The 20,552-nt window shown below is 41.0% G+C and overlaps 1 protein-coding gene across 2 annotated transcripts in view; it reads left to right on the plus strand.

Annotated features, from left to right (window-relative positions):
• The window catches only part of KLHL14 (kelch like family member 14), a 62,510-nt gene that overhangs the window by 30,256 nt on the left and 11,702 nt on the right, over positions 1–20,552 (plus strand). For both annotated transcript variants that reach the window (XM_054060338.1, XM_054060337.1), the window contains exons 4-5: positions 14,442–14,531; positions 18,835–18,913. In XM_054060338.1, the coding sequence (XP_053916313.1) occupies positions 14,442–14,531; positions 18,835–18,913 (169 nt within the window). The remainder of the gene's footprint in view (positions 1–14,441; positions 14,532–18,834; positions 18,914–20,552) is intronic.

Here is a 20,552-nt window from a genome sequence, read left to right on the forward strand (position 1 = left end):
ACATGGCACAGAACAGTAAGTAGTGTTCAACAGGAATGAAGATACATCTTTAAATAATTGAAAATTTTGTTTGAGTAATGCTAAACTTGCTCTGTCAATAGAAAATGTTTTCATACAGAGTGTTTTCATACATTCTATTGATCTGTCATCTTCTACTGACTTTCACAAAAAAAATCCTTCCAAGGCTGGCCATTTCACCATATGACACCAAAGTTATTTGCCTATGCTTCTGAAGTCACTAATTACCTTTTTGCCGTATAGAAAAAGTGTTCTTGAGAGCTCTGCTGCATTTCCCCCAATGCTCAGAGTCTTTGCAGAGGCTGCAGGGGTTACAGAGCAGCAGAATGCTGCAGGTGCCCGTGGGTGCATGGCCAGGGATAGAAAGTCTTCTCTGTGCAGAAGCAAGGCTGTAGAGGTAGCACCAAAGTACTGGAAGACTTAATGATTGCACACCAATTCTGGAGGTAAGGAACCCCGTCGGGGGTGCAGGCAGAGTGAAGGCATGGTTAGTTTTGGTTGGTGGTTCATTGTGGGTTGTGTAGAAGGGCAGATGCCAAAGCTGCCTGCTCGGTCTGCAACTGGAATTCGTCCTGGGTGGGCTCCAGAGGTTGGTGCAAAAATATCATGCAACGTCACAGAAAAAAAACCATAAGCAAAGGAGAGCCTGGGCTGTTAGAGGTAAGAAAAGTGAACTCTCTGGACCAAATTCATACCATTTTACGCAATCTGTGGATGAAATCTATTATTAATTTAGAATTTAATATCCATCTACTTTTAAATGTCTTGTGGTAGTCCACTGGAGCAACCCACAGATAGATACTAAAAATCTGGAAAGAAGTATTTGACTTACCCATTTGTGGATCATTTCTGTATGCCTTTTTAATGTGTTTGCGCCACCAGTGGATACAAAACCTGCTGAGCTCAGGCTTTAGACCAGTTAGAACCTTTAAAACAAAAGAGAACCTGAGAGTACACCCAGTCAGGCTAAGTCAGTAGCATGAAGTTTATTCAGGTATCACTATACCACACCGTAACAATTTTGGTACTCACAGTTCTACCCTGGGGCTGTCCCCTCAGAGTGCAACAATAATACTGCCCTTTGTCATGCATCTAAATAAAACTTAACTGAGTGCCTAATTCCGATTTTTTTCAGGGAAGTTGCTGCAGTGTTACATTAGCAGTGTTGCCAACAATTTTATCTCTGATCTTGCACATTTAGTATATTAGGAGAAAGCTTTGTGATTCAACTGATTATTGTTTAAATGGGAGGTTTTGATCTTACGGTTGAAAATTAAAAGTAAATTGAAAGTAAACTGAAGAAAGTAAATTGAAGGGGCATCAAGCATATGTAGTGTCTTGGATTTAGCAGTCTGGATTGTAATTTTTGAAAATGTTTTGAGTTATCAACACTTGTACTGCAGAGGAGGGAGCAAATAACTAAGCTCCCAAGACCTGTAATGAGATTTGAAGACAAGGATTTGGAAAAAAAGCTTAGTATCCATGTTTGTCAAAACTATATTTGTGCACCCTGGTACTGTAGTAGGATTTAATGTAGATATGAACTTCAAGTGGCATCGATCTCAGCAAGTATACCAAACATGTTTTTGTAATCTAGCAGAATGCCAGAAAGTGCTTCTTTATGTCAGAAAACAAAATAATTATGAGGACTTATTATTTGAAAGTCTATGTACAGCTGATCGTATGGAACTGTCTTTGCAGACTCAATATCTGAAGTTTGGCTTTAAGGATGCTACAGAATTTTAACAAAGCCATTTCTCTAATAAAAACACCAAACTACTTCTGGGGATACATGTTATCAGTGTAAAAATCCAGTGGGTTTGAATTGTTTAAATAAGGCACACAGACATATGGAGTAGGCTGATTACACCAGCTCTTTTGCAGGTAGTTGCTATTATTGTTTGTTTGTCATCTGTGTGAGTCAAGATCTTCTGTAAATTTATTATAGTCAAAGGATTGCAAGAGATCCAGCTCATCTACTTTTCTCCAAAGTAGGACCCACTAGTTGAGCCACAGTGCCTGCTAGTGCTCATGTTCCTAGGTGGTTACAAATGTAAGACAAAACGTGTTCTTTTAAACAATCTGATCAGTGCTTTAGGGTATTTTAAGCTAGTGGTGTTTTCTAATTGTGAGAGACTAAAAGCAATTACTGCAGCCCAGCCAATAAGTAGTGACTTTCACAAGCACAGTGCTAAACCAAAGCAATTGCATTGATCATCTGTTCATGCTCTGTAGTATGAATCAAACCTCTTTGTATCCGTAGTAACCTAATTTGTGTAAAGCCACATTTATAAAGACGGCAATTGACAGTGTGCTTACCCCTGTCAGTACTGCTGCCCAGTGCTAGGAGCATCCCCAGCTGCTGCCTCCAGGTTGTCTTCCTCTGCTGAGTGGGAGGATGTTCTCTACCCATGCCAGACAACCAAAAGAAAAGACTAAACTTCATAATGATCCTGGCTGTTTCCTCTCCTTCTCTTGGCCATGGAGAAGAAGAAGAGGAGGAATCTGCAGAAGATTGCAAGACTGGGGTAGATCATGAGAAGGTGCTGTATGGGAGATATAGGATATCTGTACTTTTGTGGAAGGCTGAATGGATGTTGGGAAGGAGTGTTTGGGTGTGTTTTGTATACAGATTTAATAATAAGTAGTGTTACTGGGATGGATGATGCCTTGAGAGGGACGGTTCTTGTAAGCAGTTGGGGAAGGGTGAGAAAAGGTGTAATTCAGCAGCAGTGTGTAGGTAGGAAAATACCAGTCCCTTCCCACATTCCTGATGGAATAGGCACGCTTCAGCTTCTGCACGGTTCCCAAAATAATTGTTCTTTAGGGAGACAAGAAGAGAGCTGTAATATGGCCACCTTTATGCTGTCCGCTTTGGGGTTAACCTTGACTAAAGCACTATGTTTACACTGGAAAAGAGTGACCATTTTAGAAGGGATTTTTTTTCCTTTAATTCTGTAGGTTATTTTTTTTGTATCACAGTTTCCTCATGTCCTCTTTCCTCTTCCTTACCCCTCTAATGAGGAAGCACGCTCTTTGTGAAAAGAGAGCACGTTGTTTTACCCAGCTTCCAGATCATTATTAAGAGAGAAAGGGAGAGAGACTTGGCGGCGTGTTGGTGTGGAAGGGAACCGTGCCTGCTATATTTCACTGGGACTGGCGCATGGAGTAGAAAAGCAGATGTGTGCGGACTGCCAGAGAAATCGCTGACTGATCCTCACGCAGTCTGGGTTCGGGGAGCTGAGACAAGACGAGTCAAAGCAGGTATGACTGATAACCGTGCCAGAGCCTGAGCACCCGCCGTGCCCGTTGCAGGCAGCCGGAGTGCAGTGGCTCAGCATCCGCCAGGATTGATGCACCGAGCATTCGCTGGGGTTTGCGTACTCCATTTGATTTCTTCCCTTTTCACGCCGAACACGAGGAACAAGCAGAAGTTAACTGCTTGGGAGGAAGCTGGCTATGTCTTTTTTTGTGCTGCGTTTCACCCCTTTGTTTTTTGGTTGGCTGCAAAACCTGAAGCCAAAAAGATGATTGAAATGCCTCTCCCGGGGGAGGGGGGAGCCGAGCTCTGCGCACCCCATCTAGTGGCGTAGCGTCGAACTGCTGCCGAGAAGGAAATGCGGCAGGAGGAGGAGGAAGAGGAGGAAGGCTCCTGAAACTCCGGCCGTGGGCTCGGTAACCTTTGGACTCCACAGCACCTACGTGGGTGATCCAGAGATGGTGAAGCAGCTGCAGGGTAAAGAAGACGGCTGACTGTCAGACCCCCAGGTGAATCACACACAAGGGTCTTAGACTAAGCTTCCAAAGAGTGTTAGACAGCAATACCAAGCCCACTGGAGTTAGGAAATGTGAGGATTAAGCTACTTCTGCAGCCTTCATTCAGCCTCTGTTTGCATAAGCGTTAAGATACAATCTCTAGTGATATCGCATACTATTCTTTGTCACGTGTCAGAGCACAGAAGGGACCGGGCTGGATGTCTCCTCACCGTATTTTGTTTCTCTGTTGTTTGCCAAGTAGATCCTGTCTGTCGCATGCTACTAAAATCTTCTGAAAACAGATTTTTTTCACAAGATTTCCTGTATAGTCTTTGCAACAACAAGGGCCAACTAGTTCATTAGCATTCATGGTGGTATTTTTCACCATCTTCTCTGTGAGGAACATAGTCAATCATTGTTCCCATTTTGCAGATGAGGAACAGAGGTACAAGGAGGTTAAAGTCAAAGGTATCCTTTATTTTGGGGTGCCCATTTCAAGACCTCTCAGATCATGCTTTCCATACTGCATTTTCCACCTACTTCAGTTAATAAGAGTGAGTACGGGTCGTGCGTGTAAGACACAGGGATCAGAGCAGGCACTCCAAAATAAAGCACATATAATTAGTGTTCTCAAAACAAGGTAAACAGGTAGTGGTGGAAAAACGTAGCTTAAGAAGCTTCTCTAGCAGTGCAGTAAAATCGTGTGGCAAAGGAAGGGACAAGATTCCATCCTTTAGCTCAGAGCAGAGCTGCCTTAATTGTGAGAAATCCCATCTGCTTCTGCAGCCTCCAGCCTCTCCCTACACATATTCCAGAAGTGAAGCAACCTCTTGCGATCGGAAGCCTTGTTCACTGTTACCTGCTTCATTCACATGGCGGCTTCATACCCTGCATGGCCATATGGTAGGTGAGGCTGTTGCTGTTGTTTCAAGTTCCTTTCCACCCAAATCTCATCCCGTGGTCTTGTCTCCTCCTTCATGTCATCACTGGAACTCATTTGACTCTTGAGTGAGCCTGCTCAGGGCATTAAACCAAAATAGAGATAAACTCTCTTGTTTTCTGGGAGACGCTGTGCTGGCATCAAGAGGGGCCTGGATTGCCTGGGCTGTGAGAGGAGCAGGACCACAACAACAGTGTTAGACCCATTTAAACAGTTTCGTATTGTGTGCTGAGGTTGTAGTTTCACGACCGCTATAAGTGGTGCTGCTGGTACATCAATCCTTCCCTTCTCATGGCATCACACTCCTTCTAACTCCGATTTGTGAAGTCAGGCAGGGAGGCTTAGTGGGAAACAGATCTGGGTTAAATTCAATGCACCTTAAAAAAAAACAGTGGTTTTTTTTTGCTTGTTTATTGCTTGGCTGCATGCATGCGTCAGCCATCACAAGGAGTGATAGAACCTGGAACAAGAAAGGGCAGAAATATTTCTCGCAGCAGCAGCTTCTGCAGGTCTCTGGTGTTTGTGGGACTGAAACTTCAGCAAGACGGGCAGCTGGAAAGTGCACACTGCAGCATCTCACAATAGCAGTTTGTGACTTCGGAGTCCCCCTCATATCCTTGGCATTTACATAGATTTAGATGTAAAACTGTCTTTACAAGGTATGCAGAGAAGCAGTATGTCACGTTGGCTGGCTTACAGCCTTTTGAATTCAGGCAGTTGCTGGTGAAGGTGGAGGCTCTGCACCCCGTGAACCAGGGGCAGTAAACAGCACAAATGTCCACTTGGATATGCTGAAAGCAGAAGAGTATGAAGAAGACAGGACTTGGGGCTCTGTATCATTATGTGCTGGTGTGTTCGCAGGCTTTGCCATCTCTTCCTCCAGTCCTAGTACTTTTCTGCCACATCCCTCTGACCTGACCTGACCCACCACTGTTCATTTCAGTTTCATTCCTTTCTTGAATTCAGTCTTCACCAGAATCTGGTTCAAGCCGTGGCACAAGGAGTCCAGGTTTTGTTCGTGTAAAATTTGTATCTCAGTCTTAGCTTCCCTTCACCAAACTGAAAATGATATTTTCACAAACAATTCTGTTTGCAAAGTTAACTTCTTCAACAAAAAATGCACACCAGTTATGTATATTTTTTAAGTATTTGGGATCGGTCACACCAGCTTTATTGTATTCTGCTGTACGTGTTGAATCCTGCAGTCCCAGCATGGCCAGTGATTTAAATTAACCTGACCTTTCATCCTGTTTGTTGGCAGTCCATAACCATGCACTAGTGTGTGATTTGCGAATTATTTGTGATTCTGTGTGAACATAGTTCAGCCCATGAATTTTGACACCACTTGATTTAAATAGCAGCTGCCTGTGCTATGATATTCAGCTTTGTATTTAATTTTAAGAAACGTGGCTTTACTTCTGTTTCCTGACTGGATGCTTTCTAAATCTGCAAAGAGTTTTTGAAGAGGGAGAATAAAGTTTCTGGTATGAGTGCTCATATGGAGTGAATTTTTCTGATCGTTATGATTAGACTTCACAACACTTTTTTTTATAGACCTTTTTTTGAAAGTATTAGCCAGTACTGTTATTATAGAAAGCAAAAGAAAATTAATGTTAATTTAGTCCAAATCTATTAATGGATTTTTTTTTCAGATATACTTTCTCATTTCATCTTCTATGTATAGATTTACAGATAAGTGATCTGTGCCAGTTTTACGTAAGTATGTTGCTTTGCTGCCCAGGTCAAGTTTCCTTCCCTGAATTTGAAAATTGCCTGTGAGTCTGACATTTCCCCTCCTTGGGAGCCCATCTGTGGGCTGGAAGAGCAACTTTTCTGCCTGGTTTGTTTTGGAGAAACCCGTCTTTGGTGTTACATGATTTGTGTGGCCTTATTCTTGTGTTTCCTTGTGTTTGCTTGCCCAGTGGTTAGTATTTTGGAGTGGGCACTTACTGCCCATTCTGAGCAAAAAGAATATTATAAACTATATTTAATTATAAATTATATTTAATTCTGTCCATCATGGGAAAATTGTCGACAGTGAAACAGTCCTGTCCTGGTACCTGAAGAACCGTTTTGATAGTGAGGAGAATGTCAAGCTTGGCCAGGGCATCTCCAAGTGCCTTTTATTATCAGGGTTCTGGTAGGGACATGCAGAATCAAGGGAAAATTTGTGCTGCAGTCCTTGCTCAGACAGCGATATTCCCACCTATGAGTAAGTGTCAAAGCACAGCAGCACCAGTGGCTCTGTTAGGACAGACCTCAACATGGATCTAAAGTCCATCCCAGAGACAAGGCCAAAGGCAGGACGGGAGACACACTGCAGCGTACCTACATAGAGTCCATCCAGGCCAGGTCCGAGTGCCTAGACCTGAGCCAAAATGAGGCTCGTGTGCCCGTGGGCTGGTGGTGTGGGTGGAGACCCCAAGCTAGGCAAGGTAATTAAGTCCTGTTTGTGCCCTGACAATATGTTATCCGAGTGGCATGTCCATTAAAGATGAACTTAGCCTTATTGCAGTCCCTGGCAGGGAATCCTGAGCTTTCTTTAGGCAGCCTAGGTATGTTAATGTATACTACATGGACATTTCTACTTCTGCATGCTGTACTTGGGCATGTTGGCTGCTAGGCATGTTGGAGTTTCAGGTAACTTCAGATACCCAGATGTCTTCTGGGGAAGAAAGCATTTTTAAGTGATAAGCACGGGGATAGATCCTCCCAGCTTTATGTCTGGTGCTTCAGGTATGTGCTGGACTCGCTTGTAAGGAAAACCTTTTGACTGAAGTAGTTAAAAGGAAAAGTAAAAAAATCTGTAGCAGTGTAATTCTGAAGGTTTCAAGTATCTATTATGAGTGAAATTTATCAAAACCACTGTCTTAGTGTGGTGAAATATGGACACATCCCTCCACCAATGGGAAACCACATTTTTCTTCTTCTGGAATGAATTCAAGACTAAGTGGGAAGAAAAATCCTTTTTGTTTTGCTAGTCAAGAATGGAGAGTTGTATAGGAAGTACTGAGACCAAGAGAGAAAAGAGTGAAAGATTTTACTTTTGGGGCAATGGGGGCCAAGTAAGATCTTGCTGCATGTGATGAATGCTTTTAAAGACATGAGTCCCTGAGCGGTACCAACAGGATCTGGACAGGAAAACATAGGAGTTGCTGTGGTTGGCCTGAGCTTGGAAGGTTTCCTTCAGAGGAGACCAGGAGAACAAGTGCATCTCAAGGTCAGGTAGAAATTGAGCCACAAATGGGTGCAACTGGTCACAAGCAGTTGCTTGTTAACACACCACTCCTGGTCTTCCATCCTGTGGCACTGCTAGAAAAAGAAATGCACATCCTTGAGCTGATATCTTGGAGGATTTGAAAGCCTCCAATGGGACAAAATAGTATTTCTTTCTGGAACTTTCTGGCAACTCTGCCGTAGTTTTCTCCCATCAGGGGCTATTCATCATTTATCTCATGAGGAGATTATGTTGTGCGAAACGTAACGCATGAATGTTTCGTCATGACACTGTTACGATGTGACAAGATGTCATTTCTGCACTAATATATGTCGGGCTCTACTTTACAGACCGTAAATCCAGACCTGAGTAGATACACAGCATATTCCATTGGGGAGCAGCCATCACTGAGATAACGTTGCATAATTCATGGTAGTGGACAACAAATGTCTTCTGATTAATTGTTGTGGTGTCTGGATGGCTGGGGGCAGCCTTCAGTAGGTTGGTGGCTACATAGAGCATAAAACAAGAGGAATTGCCACTTTGAACCTTCTCACAGGACCATGCATTACATCCCCCTGCTCCACTAATGCCAACATGTTTGGTGTATTCACTTACATGTGCTTCTCAGATGCTATATTGGCCATTTGGCTGCAATAGTTATTTCCATGGAGGAGGTAGCAAGGGGAAAGAGATGGATGTACATATGGTTTTTTTTTTGCTCAGGGATATGGTTTACTGGCCAATAGGAATAGTTGGACTCGATGATCCAAGAGGTCTTTTCCAGCCTAGTGATTCTATGATTCTATGAAATTTGCTATACACTGAACGAGGAAGATTGTGTCAGAATTTTGGTACAGGAACATCAGTTTTTGAAGTGAAAATGCACCTTATTCACACACTGTTGGTCCAATTAGGCAGTTTTATTTTACTATTCAGATGAAATCAAAATATGTGCTCACAGCTTTGGAAATATATAGGTAAAATTTGTTGCAAACAGCCAAATATGTGTTGCTGAAAACCTAGTAAGACTTTCTGCCATGGGTTCAGTTTCACCAATGAAAGTAAGCACATCTGTACTCAGAGCTTGCGTCCAAGTAACTTGAAAACTGCTATTGTATTGGCCCAGCTTCCCCCAGAAAGTTGAGCTCAGACTAAAGACTGGCGTTAGAATGTTACTGGAAAAAATACTTCCCACGTACTTGCTTGAAATTGAGGTAAAAGGGTGTGGTTTGGCCATAGGAATGTTAATGGAGGTATTTGCCATCTACTGTTGATTATTATCCTCTTTTAACTTTGTTTCATTATCTTTTGAGCAGAAAATACCAGTGTGTGAAAACCCAATGCTTTTAAAGTCAATGGCAAAACTCCCACCATGTTCACCGAGGCTAGAATTTCATACTTATTGTGGTCAGTCTTTCCCCACAGTTATTAAATAACAAACAATGGAAGTGAACAATTCACAGAGCAATCCTAGCATTTATTTATATAACCTCCTTGGTGAGAAATAACAAGTAACATTCAGTAATAAATGCATAGTCTTTCTGCAAATTATATGTATGAACCAAAGAAAGGTGAACAGTATCTGATACTCTGTTCTCAAGAAATAATTGAACCAGCTGTGGTCTGGACAGCATTTTGGAGAGAGAGTTGGGAATGAAATGAATATTGTTTCTCTGCCGTGATCAAATCACAGTCTCCTAAAGTGAGTTTGTATGTACCTTCTGTACTGGAAAGAAACGTCTTCTCAGGTTACTCTGCCCTCTGGAAAGCCAAGGAACTAACCAGTTTTCAAGTAGAAGTAGTTGAATATTGTGTATCCAACAAGTTAGGCTGTTAATATTGTGGAAGGTCATTATAGACTCCATATGTCCTCTGGTAATCACTTGCGTCATCTCCACAGGTCATTAGAAATGATAAGCATGACTTCTTTATATGTATGGAGTCTTGAAGGGGGTCTGCTCAAGCTGTGCAGTGGCTGAGAAAATTTCTCGGCTTTCATTACGGTATCTGCCGTATTCCAAGCAGCTGAACTTTTCAGGGCAGTGAAAAATCTATGGATTTGGTTTTTTAAATTCTGAGTAGAAGAATCAGGTGCAGTGTCTGAAAGAAGTTTTTAGCAGAGGAATGGCAATGGGCTGTATCACAGCTTTCAGATCTCCTGGGACAAGAGTTGTCCCTCCATCTTGAAAAATGCTATTCCTGTTCCCTCTTCTTCCCTGCTTGTTAGTGTTGAAGTGACGATAGATGGGGGATGGTGGATTGTAAGAAGAAGGAGGAACTGATGACCCCTTAGTTAATGTGTGGAGAACAACCAGATATAGTTTCCTAAATGTGCAGTTATTTGCAGAAACTAAGCAAAACTGGGTAAGACAAACAGTACACAGTATTGTTTGTTAGGTGAGTGAGGTGTGTCTCTGTCACTCCCCCATAAAAAAGTTGGAGATGTCTTTGGAGCATCATTGCATCTGGCTGACCTTGTAGGCGTTATGATTGAGTGTGTTTGGTTTCATGAGCATTTGACTACAAACTCTGTTTTTGAAGGTAGGTCCCAGAACATTAGCTGGTGCCTTTCATTAACTAAGGTTTGGCATAAGTGACAAGTTTTTGCCTGAGACTTCTATCCTGATCAGATGTGCTGAGTGCTGCTGTGTCTTCCACCTTTGTTTGCATCTGAAGAACATACGTGAGTGTCACCTCCTGCACAATGTCACTGGTGTTTGTGTAGTGAAGTATTTCTTAGCAAACTCATTGTAGTCCTGGATTCCACTGTCTTCCGGGTCACTCTGAAGTATAAATCACCCATTTGGGTTTGACCTTGAGAGCTCTCATGTTGCATATATGTACCTGAGAAATTGCCTCTCTCCTTACTGAGGGTCTGCTGCCGATTATACATAAATTGCATTGGAAGGAAGCTGGTGGGGGTGTTTCCTGTAGAGCTGCTTGGACTCGATTGTGCTTTTGGTCCAGGAAAGCACAAGTTTGTTAACCATGGACCTTCTGAGCTTTAGAAAGTGTGTGTGAGGGGCAGGGGCTTAGAGGAGGTGGTTTCTGTCCGCTCCAACTGATTTGTTTATACCTGTCTGTCTCACATAATTCTCTGACACCTATCACCTTGGTAGCTAAGCATGTTTCTCAAATGACCATGGCTTTTTTTCACCGTCTCCTCTTTTTAATAGTCTTTTCTCCTTCTTTTTAAATCAGTCTTTAATAAAGTTGAGAATTCTTTCACAGGGTTTTATAAACATGTGTTATTAAATTTTAAATCTGTTTTGAAAGTGCCTCTATCCTACTCCCTCCTAGTAAAGTGACCTTTTTAAATGGAGGGAAGTGGGTTTAGATGACAGTCATGATAAATGCGGTCATGTTCACTCAATAAAATAAGGCCCAGTGCATTTGAGGATAAATCAGTGAAATGTACAGCCCCACCTGTCTGTCTCCATCATTCATTTCCACTGTCACTTTCACAGTGGCTGATGGATCACAGTTGCTGTAAAATTAGACAGCCTTTAATCTCATTTCATCCTGATTAGCTTCTCCTTACCCTTTCCCTCTAACTCACTGACTGACACGCTAAAAACTCACACCGGGCTGTGTTTGAGCGTGGCGTACAAACTTCTCTTCAAATACCCTTTTTGCGGGGCAGGCAGGTGTTCCACTGAGTTGAAATCAGCAAAGGAGAAGATGGGATTTTCACATTATTAAAGCAAAACAGCAGACGAAGGTTTGTATAAAATTAATGAAAGCAACAGCTTGGCCAGATTGTGTGATAGGCCAAATTCTTCCTGTTAAATCTGGCAAGCCCAGTGAGTTTGAAAGGGTTGTTTCTACTAAAGGCTGAATTTAGCATGCTCATTGCTGAGTAATTTTGACTATATCTATGAAAAGTTATGGGTGTGTGTTCGTAAGGAATTATGGTTTTACATCACAAGCTTTCTGGTGCTTTCAAGGGGCATTTTATAGCAGTAAAAAAAATTTGTGCATTCCCATAGTTTTGATCTGTCTAGAACTCATGATTCCGAGGGACCCTGAAACTGGTCAAGGAGGAAGACTGTGATGTAGGTGATTTCACAGTTTCAGTGCAAAAACTCCCTTCCTTTTAGATATCCACAGTATTGTTCCATTCTCTCTGTTTTTTCCAGCGCCCTCCAGCCCCATGGGCAGATTCATGAGACCAAGAACAGAGTTTTTCCCCAAAGTTCTGTGAGAAACAAAGGTCATAGTAAAAGTCTGCAGTGTTTTATTGCAGTCACCTTTCATTCAAAAGCCCGAATACTACCTTCCTTTCTAATGCAAGCTTCCCTTTATCTTTCCCGTGAGTTACGGATGGTAGTTCAGGTCATTCGGGCCCAATCCCGTATCAGTGGGAATGTTGCCATCAAGTTAAGTAGGAGCCAGGATTAAGCCCTTAGTTTTCAAGGTTTAATTATCATCGTAAGTGTGGGAGTCTTATTGCATAGTTTATATGCATGGGAACAGCAGAAAAGCTTAAAATATAATTTCTTCCTCTACTGGCCCTGTTTGTGTCAGCATGGAGGATAAATAAACAAAAGTGTTTGTAAAAATGAAAACACAACATGTGAAAAATACACATGTGCTGCCTGCGGGCAGTTCTTCTGAAAATGCTAGGTCTCTCCAGATTGACCAAAGGAAGAGCCTAGTTGAGAGTACAACCATTGGTTGGGACTTAATTTGAAGCCATAATAGAACATTGGATGAGGTAAGAATTAAAGTCCCTGTGGAGTGACTGTGGGGAGTCTCTTCTTAAGAGGAGAGGTCCGAAAATGCGTCTGGGGAAGATGGCAAATCTCCTATGGGAGACTCAAAATTCACTCTGTAGTGCAAGCATCCACAAAATCAAGGGAAGTACTGGGGTTTTGAGAGAGAGAATTTTAAAATGGGGAAATGTCTGAGATTAAAGGATGTGATAAATATGGTATAAAGGCTAAAAATATAATAAAAATATTTTCATTCTTTCATCCCATTGTAGGAATCTATAGGTAGTATAAGATATTATGCAGTGCCTAGTATAGGATTACTTCCTGGTTATATAAATTATACTAGTAACAAATAACCTTAATTAATGAACTTCCACTGTACCTGGCTGCCCAATTTAAGAATTGCTTCACTTACATGACTTGTAAGAGCATAGAGTATGAAAATGATATTCGACCTTTACTAGGAACTAAAAATGTATCTTACTTATTCATCATTTCCTTGGCATAAACTTCAGTAAGAAGCTTAAATGAGCCCACTTGATCTTTAAGAAAATGTGTCCTAAATAACAAAGCTGTGCGTATTTCTTCTTATTATTATTTGCATATGCTGTACTGCACAACTGCATTCTGAGAAAAATAAAAGATAATAAAACAAATGAAATGAGAGATATATCACCCAAAATAATCCATGTGTGAGATAGGCTGCCTCCTTCTTTTTTTTTTTTTTGGCATTGGCAAAAGAGCACAAAGTAAGAGCTGGCCCTGAGTCATATTGATTTCCCACTGCACTGGTTTCCTAAGTGCTCTGTTGATCCGTGTCAAGCAATAAGTTCCCTGCCTGTACATGCACATCACCTCCCCATTTGTCCTCACCTAGATTTAAGGTGCCCATATGATGAGCTGAACAAGGACATCATTTTTCCTACTGGTGTCACTGGGCCAAAATTACTCTATGTGGTATGATAACTAATGCTGTGTAAGTTTACATTTAGCATATAGTATCACAATAGAACTGTATGGCACACTACAATAGTATGTGTGCTTGTTTTTGTATCTGAGCACTTGCAGTGGAAAATGTAAATTTAAAAAAATAGATTATTACAACTGTAGTTGGTCCATACTAATACCAACACCTCCAAAAAAAAAAAAAGGGGGGGTATTGCAAACCTAATGCCACAGTTTTGATCTTTGTTAACAAAGGGCTTCCTGATTAGATGAATAGAAAATGTGTGATTGTGCTGCTAATGACATTGTACAGGAAATTAAGCGTATACATTTGGAAAAGGCATTAAATCAGCAGGACCTTAATTTAAAAACTTAAAACTGTATGGAAATGCAGCTTGTTCATTGCTGTGTAATAGAAAGCTACTGAACACACTGACTCTTTCTTGTGGAAACATTACCAGCAGAACAAAGCTGGGCTGAGATTTTTTTAATGGTTGCTTGCATATTAGGATTCCTAGCATCTGCTTATTTTCAGAAAAATATCAAGTAACTTCACCCGTTTTTACAAGCTGTTTTTAGAGCAGCATATACAGCAGCTGAGTGGGGTGGGGAGGACAACTAAAGGATCAGAATTCCAGCTTTTTTCCTCAATTATTTGCAAGATCAGATAACATAAAATTACTAAGAAGTGGCTTTGTATGCTGCTAATTCAGTGGACATGCATGCTTGAGGTGATGTGTTCTATTATTTCATACAGATATAGTCTTTATGTTGTATTTTGTACCTTTGGAAATGTTTGATGGAATCAGTGCCCTGAGCTGACAAGTAATTCTTGCTTTACTTGCAGTTATGCCATATAACAGTGCCCATCACTGCGTCGTGGAAGTGGAAAACTTCTTGTTTGTGTTGGGAGGAGAAGACCAATGGAACCCTAATGGTATGTATAGACTGTTAAAAGGCATGGGCAGCACCTGCCTTCCGCTGTCTGTCTCTCCATCAGCAGATGTAGTCATTAACAAGGGATTTTGAGGACCCTCAGCCTAATTGTTGAACGTAGTAAAGGCTACATTTAGATATTCATATAATAAATATCTGGTACTTTAGCATTAGCATCTCCATCATTCATCAGCTCCCACATCCCTTGAGAAATGCTACAGGCAGCACAACAGACTCTTTAAAGTGCATGCACCAGGCAGCAGCTGTTAAGAATTTTAACCTTCATTTCCAGTCTCCTTCCAGTCATAATATAATAATGCAATTGCAGTAGATGAATGCTTCCTTTCTATTGTCAAACCTGATACTTGCAGCTAAAGTTGTTAATGTGTTAATTATCTAGACTCTGAGATTCTTAAACTGGTCCTTTTTTTAGTCTCGTGCAAGAGCTTCTCATATAGATTATGTGCTGCTACCTTCTTTGATTTGATTACTTCATAAATTTACCGCAAAGAGAAATTAAACAATTTAACAGGCTTCTGAGCAAAGCAAAAGGAGAATACCATGCCTTGCAAAATTCACAAAATTGTCAAGACATTGTTAAAAAGCTTGCACATGAAGAAAGAGTTGTAGTTGTAGCAGTCTGTGTAACAGAGATAATTATGACTGAGAAACCATAAAACAGCTTGCAGGTACACATCTTTACTTTAAAACACCAGAGGATCCAGCTGAAATTACATATACTGCATATATTTTATTGTGAATGCCCCATTTCAGCATCTGCACTAAACCAAATTATAGAAAATTGTTACATCTGTTCACTTCCTAAAACGTGAGACAAACAATCCAGTCCACCCTATAAGAATGTTTCCGGTGTAGTTAAAAATATCACTAAACATCTAGGGGAAGAGCCCTTGAGCTCTGTTGTTGGATCTCCTTTATATTAAACGGGAGATGGTGTGGTATCATTAATGATAATTATTTTCAGGAGCATCAGCCACATCCAACAACTGAGGGCCCCTGTTGTGCTTGGTGATAGGCATATGGATAATAAGAGGCAAGCCTTGTTCCAGACAGTTTGTAATAAAATAGCCATGTCACATGAAGGATGAAAGAAAAGAACTAAAAATGCTTACAATTTAAAGACGTGGAAACTGACTCACAAGATGATGGAGAGATATAAGAAAGGGTACAAATCCTGCATCTGAGATAGTAGTCAAACACAAGTGTGAAATGGATAGTACCTTAGGTCTGAGGTCATCTAGATCAACTTCTGAGCTGAAGACATTGCTATAGGATGTCTAAGAGCTTCCTTGTTCTGTGAATAGCAGAGCTGTAATATAAATGGCATCCTATGCTCAGCTAGTTCTTACTTGAAAATTATGTGCTTTCAATGTCCGTCTACATGGGAGCTTCTCACATATACTGACTTCAATTCATGTAAAGGCCCTTCTCTGCTATCCTCATAGTACAGAAGGGGCTTCACGTGGACCTAACTGGAACTGTCGTGCCCAGGGCATTCGAAGGCTTTTGATTTGAATGAGAATGTGCCAGGTGGTTTTCCAGTGCATGCATTTCTTTAGCCGTCAGAACCTGCAGGCTCTTGAGAAACTGGGTGGACTTTGAGGAGCACCCATGTACCCACTGTGTTACTCCTGTGACTTCTTGATAACCTAGAGAGTGTGGGAGACATTTATTTTTTTTTCTACATCCTCCTTTCCAGTCACAAGGGATTTGCTTGAGTAAATGTTGATGAGAACGGGTGGCAGAATACAGACATGGATTAAGACCAACCTTTATAATCTTCAGAGCCCTTTGCCTTTTGGCTTTGCTGCAGAGACCTTCCTGAAGAGAGCAGAGTGGCAACATCTGCATCTTTTTGTCCCATTTTCCTGATTTGCTAATCCCAATTTCTGATCACTTATTACAGGTTCTACATTTGGGCAGGTGCTTCCTAACACATGTAAACTTCTTGACTGATGAGCAAAGCAAAATAATAGATACAATTGTCTTGCAAACTGAATTCCAAAATTAAACTGGAATCAAACCAGTTGTACTAGGCAGCTTAAGTAGATCATCAAGTCCTTTTCCTGTCACCATGAGCATCATATTGTCCCTCTTTGTAAATTTTCTAAGATCCATTCAAAATGCTGTTGGGTTTTTACCCTCTGCTTCTCCTGTTGGAAAGCTGTTACAGAATCCAATTGCTGAAAATAGCTAGGAGCTTTATTCCAATTTCCAGTAAAAAGTATTGTTTTACTGCCTATATCACCTAGTTCTCATGCCAAAGTTGTCCTGTAGCTTAATAGTTTTTCCCCTTCTGGAGATTTGTTCCTCTGTTGTGATATAGACAGCACTCCTATCCCCTTTCAGCCTTTGTTTTTCTAGGTACAACAAGCCAAGTTGTCACCTGTAAGATAAGCTTTTTTTTCCTCCTGTGGTCATAGTAGCTCTTCTTTGTGCCTGTTCTAGTTTGATTTCATCTCCCTTCCTGTGAAGTAACCAGATTTGTATCCTATATTCCCACTTTAGGCTTCCTAAACCCTTCTCTTTCTACCTTGTGCTATACAGTCTTATACATATGTGATATTTGTAGACAATGTGTGTATGACACATGCTATGTTAGGAGGCCAAGCTGCTATATAACCAGTGACCATTAAAGTCCTCAGTAACTCTGAAAGGTGTAGTGAATATGGCAGCATTAAAATATTCTACTAGAAATTCAAACTTATAACCAGTACTTACATTGGTTTGGAATTCTGCTTTCTGTAGTAGAAATAGATCAGTAATTGTCCTAGACAGGAGAGAGAGACCTAAAGCCAGTGAGAAGCCTGCTGTTACTGCTTTTACTGTTTATTAAATCTATATCTCTCAATGCCTCTTTTTCTAAATTGTTTGTATAGACTCAAATAATTCCAGTAGGGACCAAGAGCAAAGCCTCCTTTCACTAAACCCAGTGACAAAATGACCAGTTTCCTGTAAGCGTATGGGGATCTCACCCTATGTCTTGAGATGTGTTTGAGTGGTGCTCAGCATAAAGGTCTTCGGTCCTCCTTAGGCATCATGCTGGATTTGAAGGGAAATGCTGTGTTATTCATCAATCTAGTGCATTGCTCCCCTCATATGGGACATGCTTATAACGTAGCGAGGGAATGATTTTACTTCCAGAGTGGTCAACATGTTTTCTTTCTCTGTTTCCTTGTAGAACATGATCTTAAATTATTTTTGATATAAATTCTAGCTCTATCATTATTCTTCCCTGCAATCTTGATGGTCTGTTTACACATGCTGAAGTAAGTGTGGAATGAAACAAGCAAAGCAAGCCAATCCTACGGAGGCTTTTCCGATGCAAAAATATTCACTTTGTAGAATACCCAGTGACCATTTATAGAACTGTGACATATGCAGTTGGGTTATTCTGCTGGCCTGTGAAGCCTCTAATTCAATTTTTTAGTCACACATACATAAACAAAGGTTTCTGTTTCCAAGATCCTCATCTGTTGAAGTCTCAGGTGTTACAGGAAATTGCCATATACTCTCTTGCTTCAGTTTCTTGCTTTGATGTCAATCTGCATGTAAAATAAGGTGAAATCTTAATATCGTGAAGACACGAATACAGTTCTTGGGCTTGACAGCAGGGATAAGCTAGTTAACTGTTGTATGTTGCTTGTGTTTCATATTTTAGCTAACACACTAGGAGCAAAACTCTTAAGAGTGTATTCCCCCTTCGATGCACATGTGTAATTCCTTCTAACTTAACACTGAAAGTACATGGTAGAATAAACCATCTAGTGCAAACACTGCATACCCCGTGGTGATGACTTATACAGCTTCCAGTTCTTTGCACAAGGTTTTTTTACCGTGTTCCACAGAGATGATGTGAGGAGAAAGAAAAGCACATCTTCTCCCTTTGTTTTTTTTTTCACCTGACACAAAATACTCTAGTCATAAAAATACTGTGGGGATGCCCTCTTTTGGGTGGTAATTTTATTTAGTGCTGTGATTTACTGTGCCTGTGAAAGTACCACAGTACTATAAGTAAATTTAAATACACATTTTCAAGATCTTATTACAGAGAGCAAGAATAATCTCTGTCTGCTTTTACCACTAGCAATTGCTAATTCAAACCTTGCAGAGCCCCATTTATTGAATTATTACTGTACACATAGTGTAATCATACATTGTTGTAAAAGGGGGAACCCTTCATAAAAGCTGTCAACTTGTGAAGTATATGTAATATATATTACAATCGTGATGTTAAATACATGAAACAAACAGCTGAGTGTCAAAATAATCTATCTTTACAGGGAAACACAGTACAAACTTTGTTAGCCGATACGATCCCAGGTTTAACAGCTGGATACAACTTCCACCCATGCAAGAGAGGTAAAAACCTGCTATGTGTTTTTCGATATGTGTTTTATCATCCTAGGAGCAACTGAAGTTTGGCTTAGTTCTGGGAATAAGAAGGCCTACAGAGGCATTGAAAATACTGAGATAAAACTGCAGCATGCATTTGGGTCCCTTTCGTCTCCTAGTTCATTTTAACTTCCCAAAGTCAAAATTCCAGATGCTAAATCCTGCACTGGTAACTCATGCAAAATAACCGTTGACTTTGTGGAATTACTGGTTCCTTGAGTACAGTCTGAAGGATTTTTCTGAAGTCTTCATAGTGTCCTGTCATGTTCCCTGACTGAAGTGTCATGATGAGTTTGCAGTAAATAAGCGGTGTAGTCAGATATTGTACAGGGAACCAAAACCTTCACATGCTGACCCCATCCTGTTTCACCACATCAGCCATGAAGACCTCTCCTCAACATGACTCACCTTGTCAGAGGGCTCTCAGTCCCAGGTGGTCTTTGTTTGAATTTGCTGTCAGCTAATGCATATTAGGGTGGAATAATCTTAACTGCACACCGAGGAGCAGAGGTGCGTGTAGACTTGAGCAATGACTGTTAAAGGTGGCATAAGCTTAACTCTGGATCCCAAATCCTACCTTGGCAGGTAAAAAAATCTTCTAAACCTGACCTGGATGATGCATGTTTCCTAAGAATAATCTCCTGCCTTGAAGGCAGAAGATCCTATGTTATATTTTTTCTAATGAAAGAGCATTCAATGTGCACCCTTCAGTTCAACATCCATTTTCTCATGGATCTAATGTACAAGACATCTCACACCACTTTTCTAAGACACTTTCCTTATTCCATGTGGTGTCAATATTATAGCTTTTTTTTTCTTTTGGCTGCCCCCATTGTTCAGGTATCTGACAGTCATAAAGATATTGAACTCAGCGTAACCTGGTAATTTGAGGTGTGTATTATGAGATGCATGGGAATAAAGCTGTCCTTTCAAATTCTCAGAGGTAAAATGTAAGTCTGTAGAGTTTTTGAAGGGTCTTTGTATGGAATTCAGTTTTACTGACCTAAGTCCATATGCAGACCCATGTGCGTGACCCTGCTTGTCACCAAAAAATACTGCACTGTACCACCGCATGAAAAAGCACAAGTGGAATGGATCTGAAGATCATCTCTGTTGAAACTGAGCGAACTGATAAAATTAGTCTTATTTTGCCTACAGGAAAGGCAGTTGCCTACAGGAAAGATGGGCAGGGTCTCTTTATCAGGGAGGGTAGTGATAGGATGGAATTTTTTACTGAGAGGGCAGTGAGGCACTGGAATAGGTGAAGTTGTAGGTGTCTTGTCCCTGGAGGTGTTCAAGGCCAGGTTGGATGGGGCTTTGAGCAACCTGATCCAGTGGAAGGTGTTGCTGCCTATGGTAGGGAGGTTGGAACTAGATGATCCTTAAGGTCCCTTCCTAGGCAAACCGTTCTCTGATTCTATGATATAAATAGAAGTGAGAAGAAGATCACAATTTGTCATAGTTCTCCCTCCCTTCTGCCGATGACCTGTTGTATTTCACTAGAAAATCAGTTTATGGTTGCAGGTGCTGAATATTACTTGCCTTGTGCTCTGGTGGAAGCTGCTGCTTTCAGCCAAAAGTTAGAAACTCTGCTGCACGTTATGAT

The sequence above is a fragment of the Cuculus canorus genome, chromosome 2, assembly GCF_017976375.1.
Source record: "Cuculus canorus isolate bCucCan1 chromosome 2, bCucCan1.pri, whole genome shotgun sequence".
NCBI classification, from domain to species: Eukaryota; Metazoa; Chordata; class Aves; order Cuculiformes; family Cuculidae; genus Cuculus; species Cuculus canorus.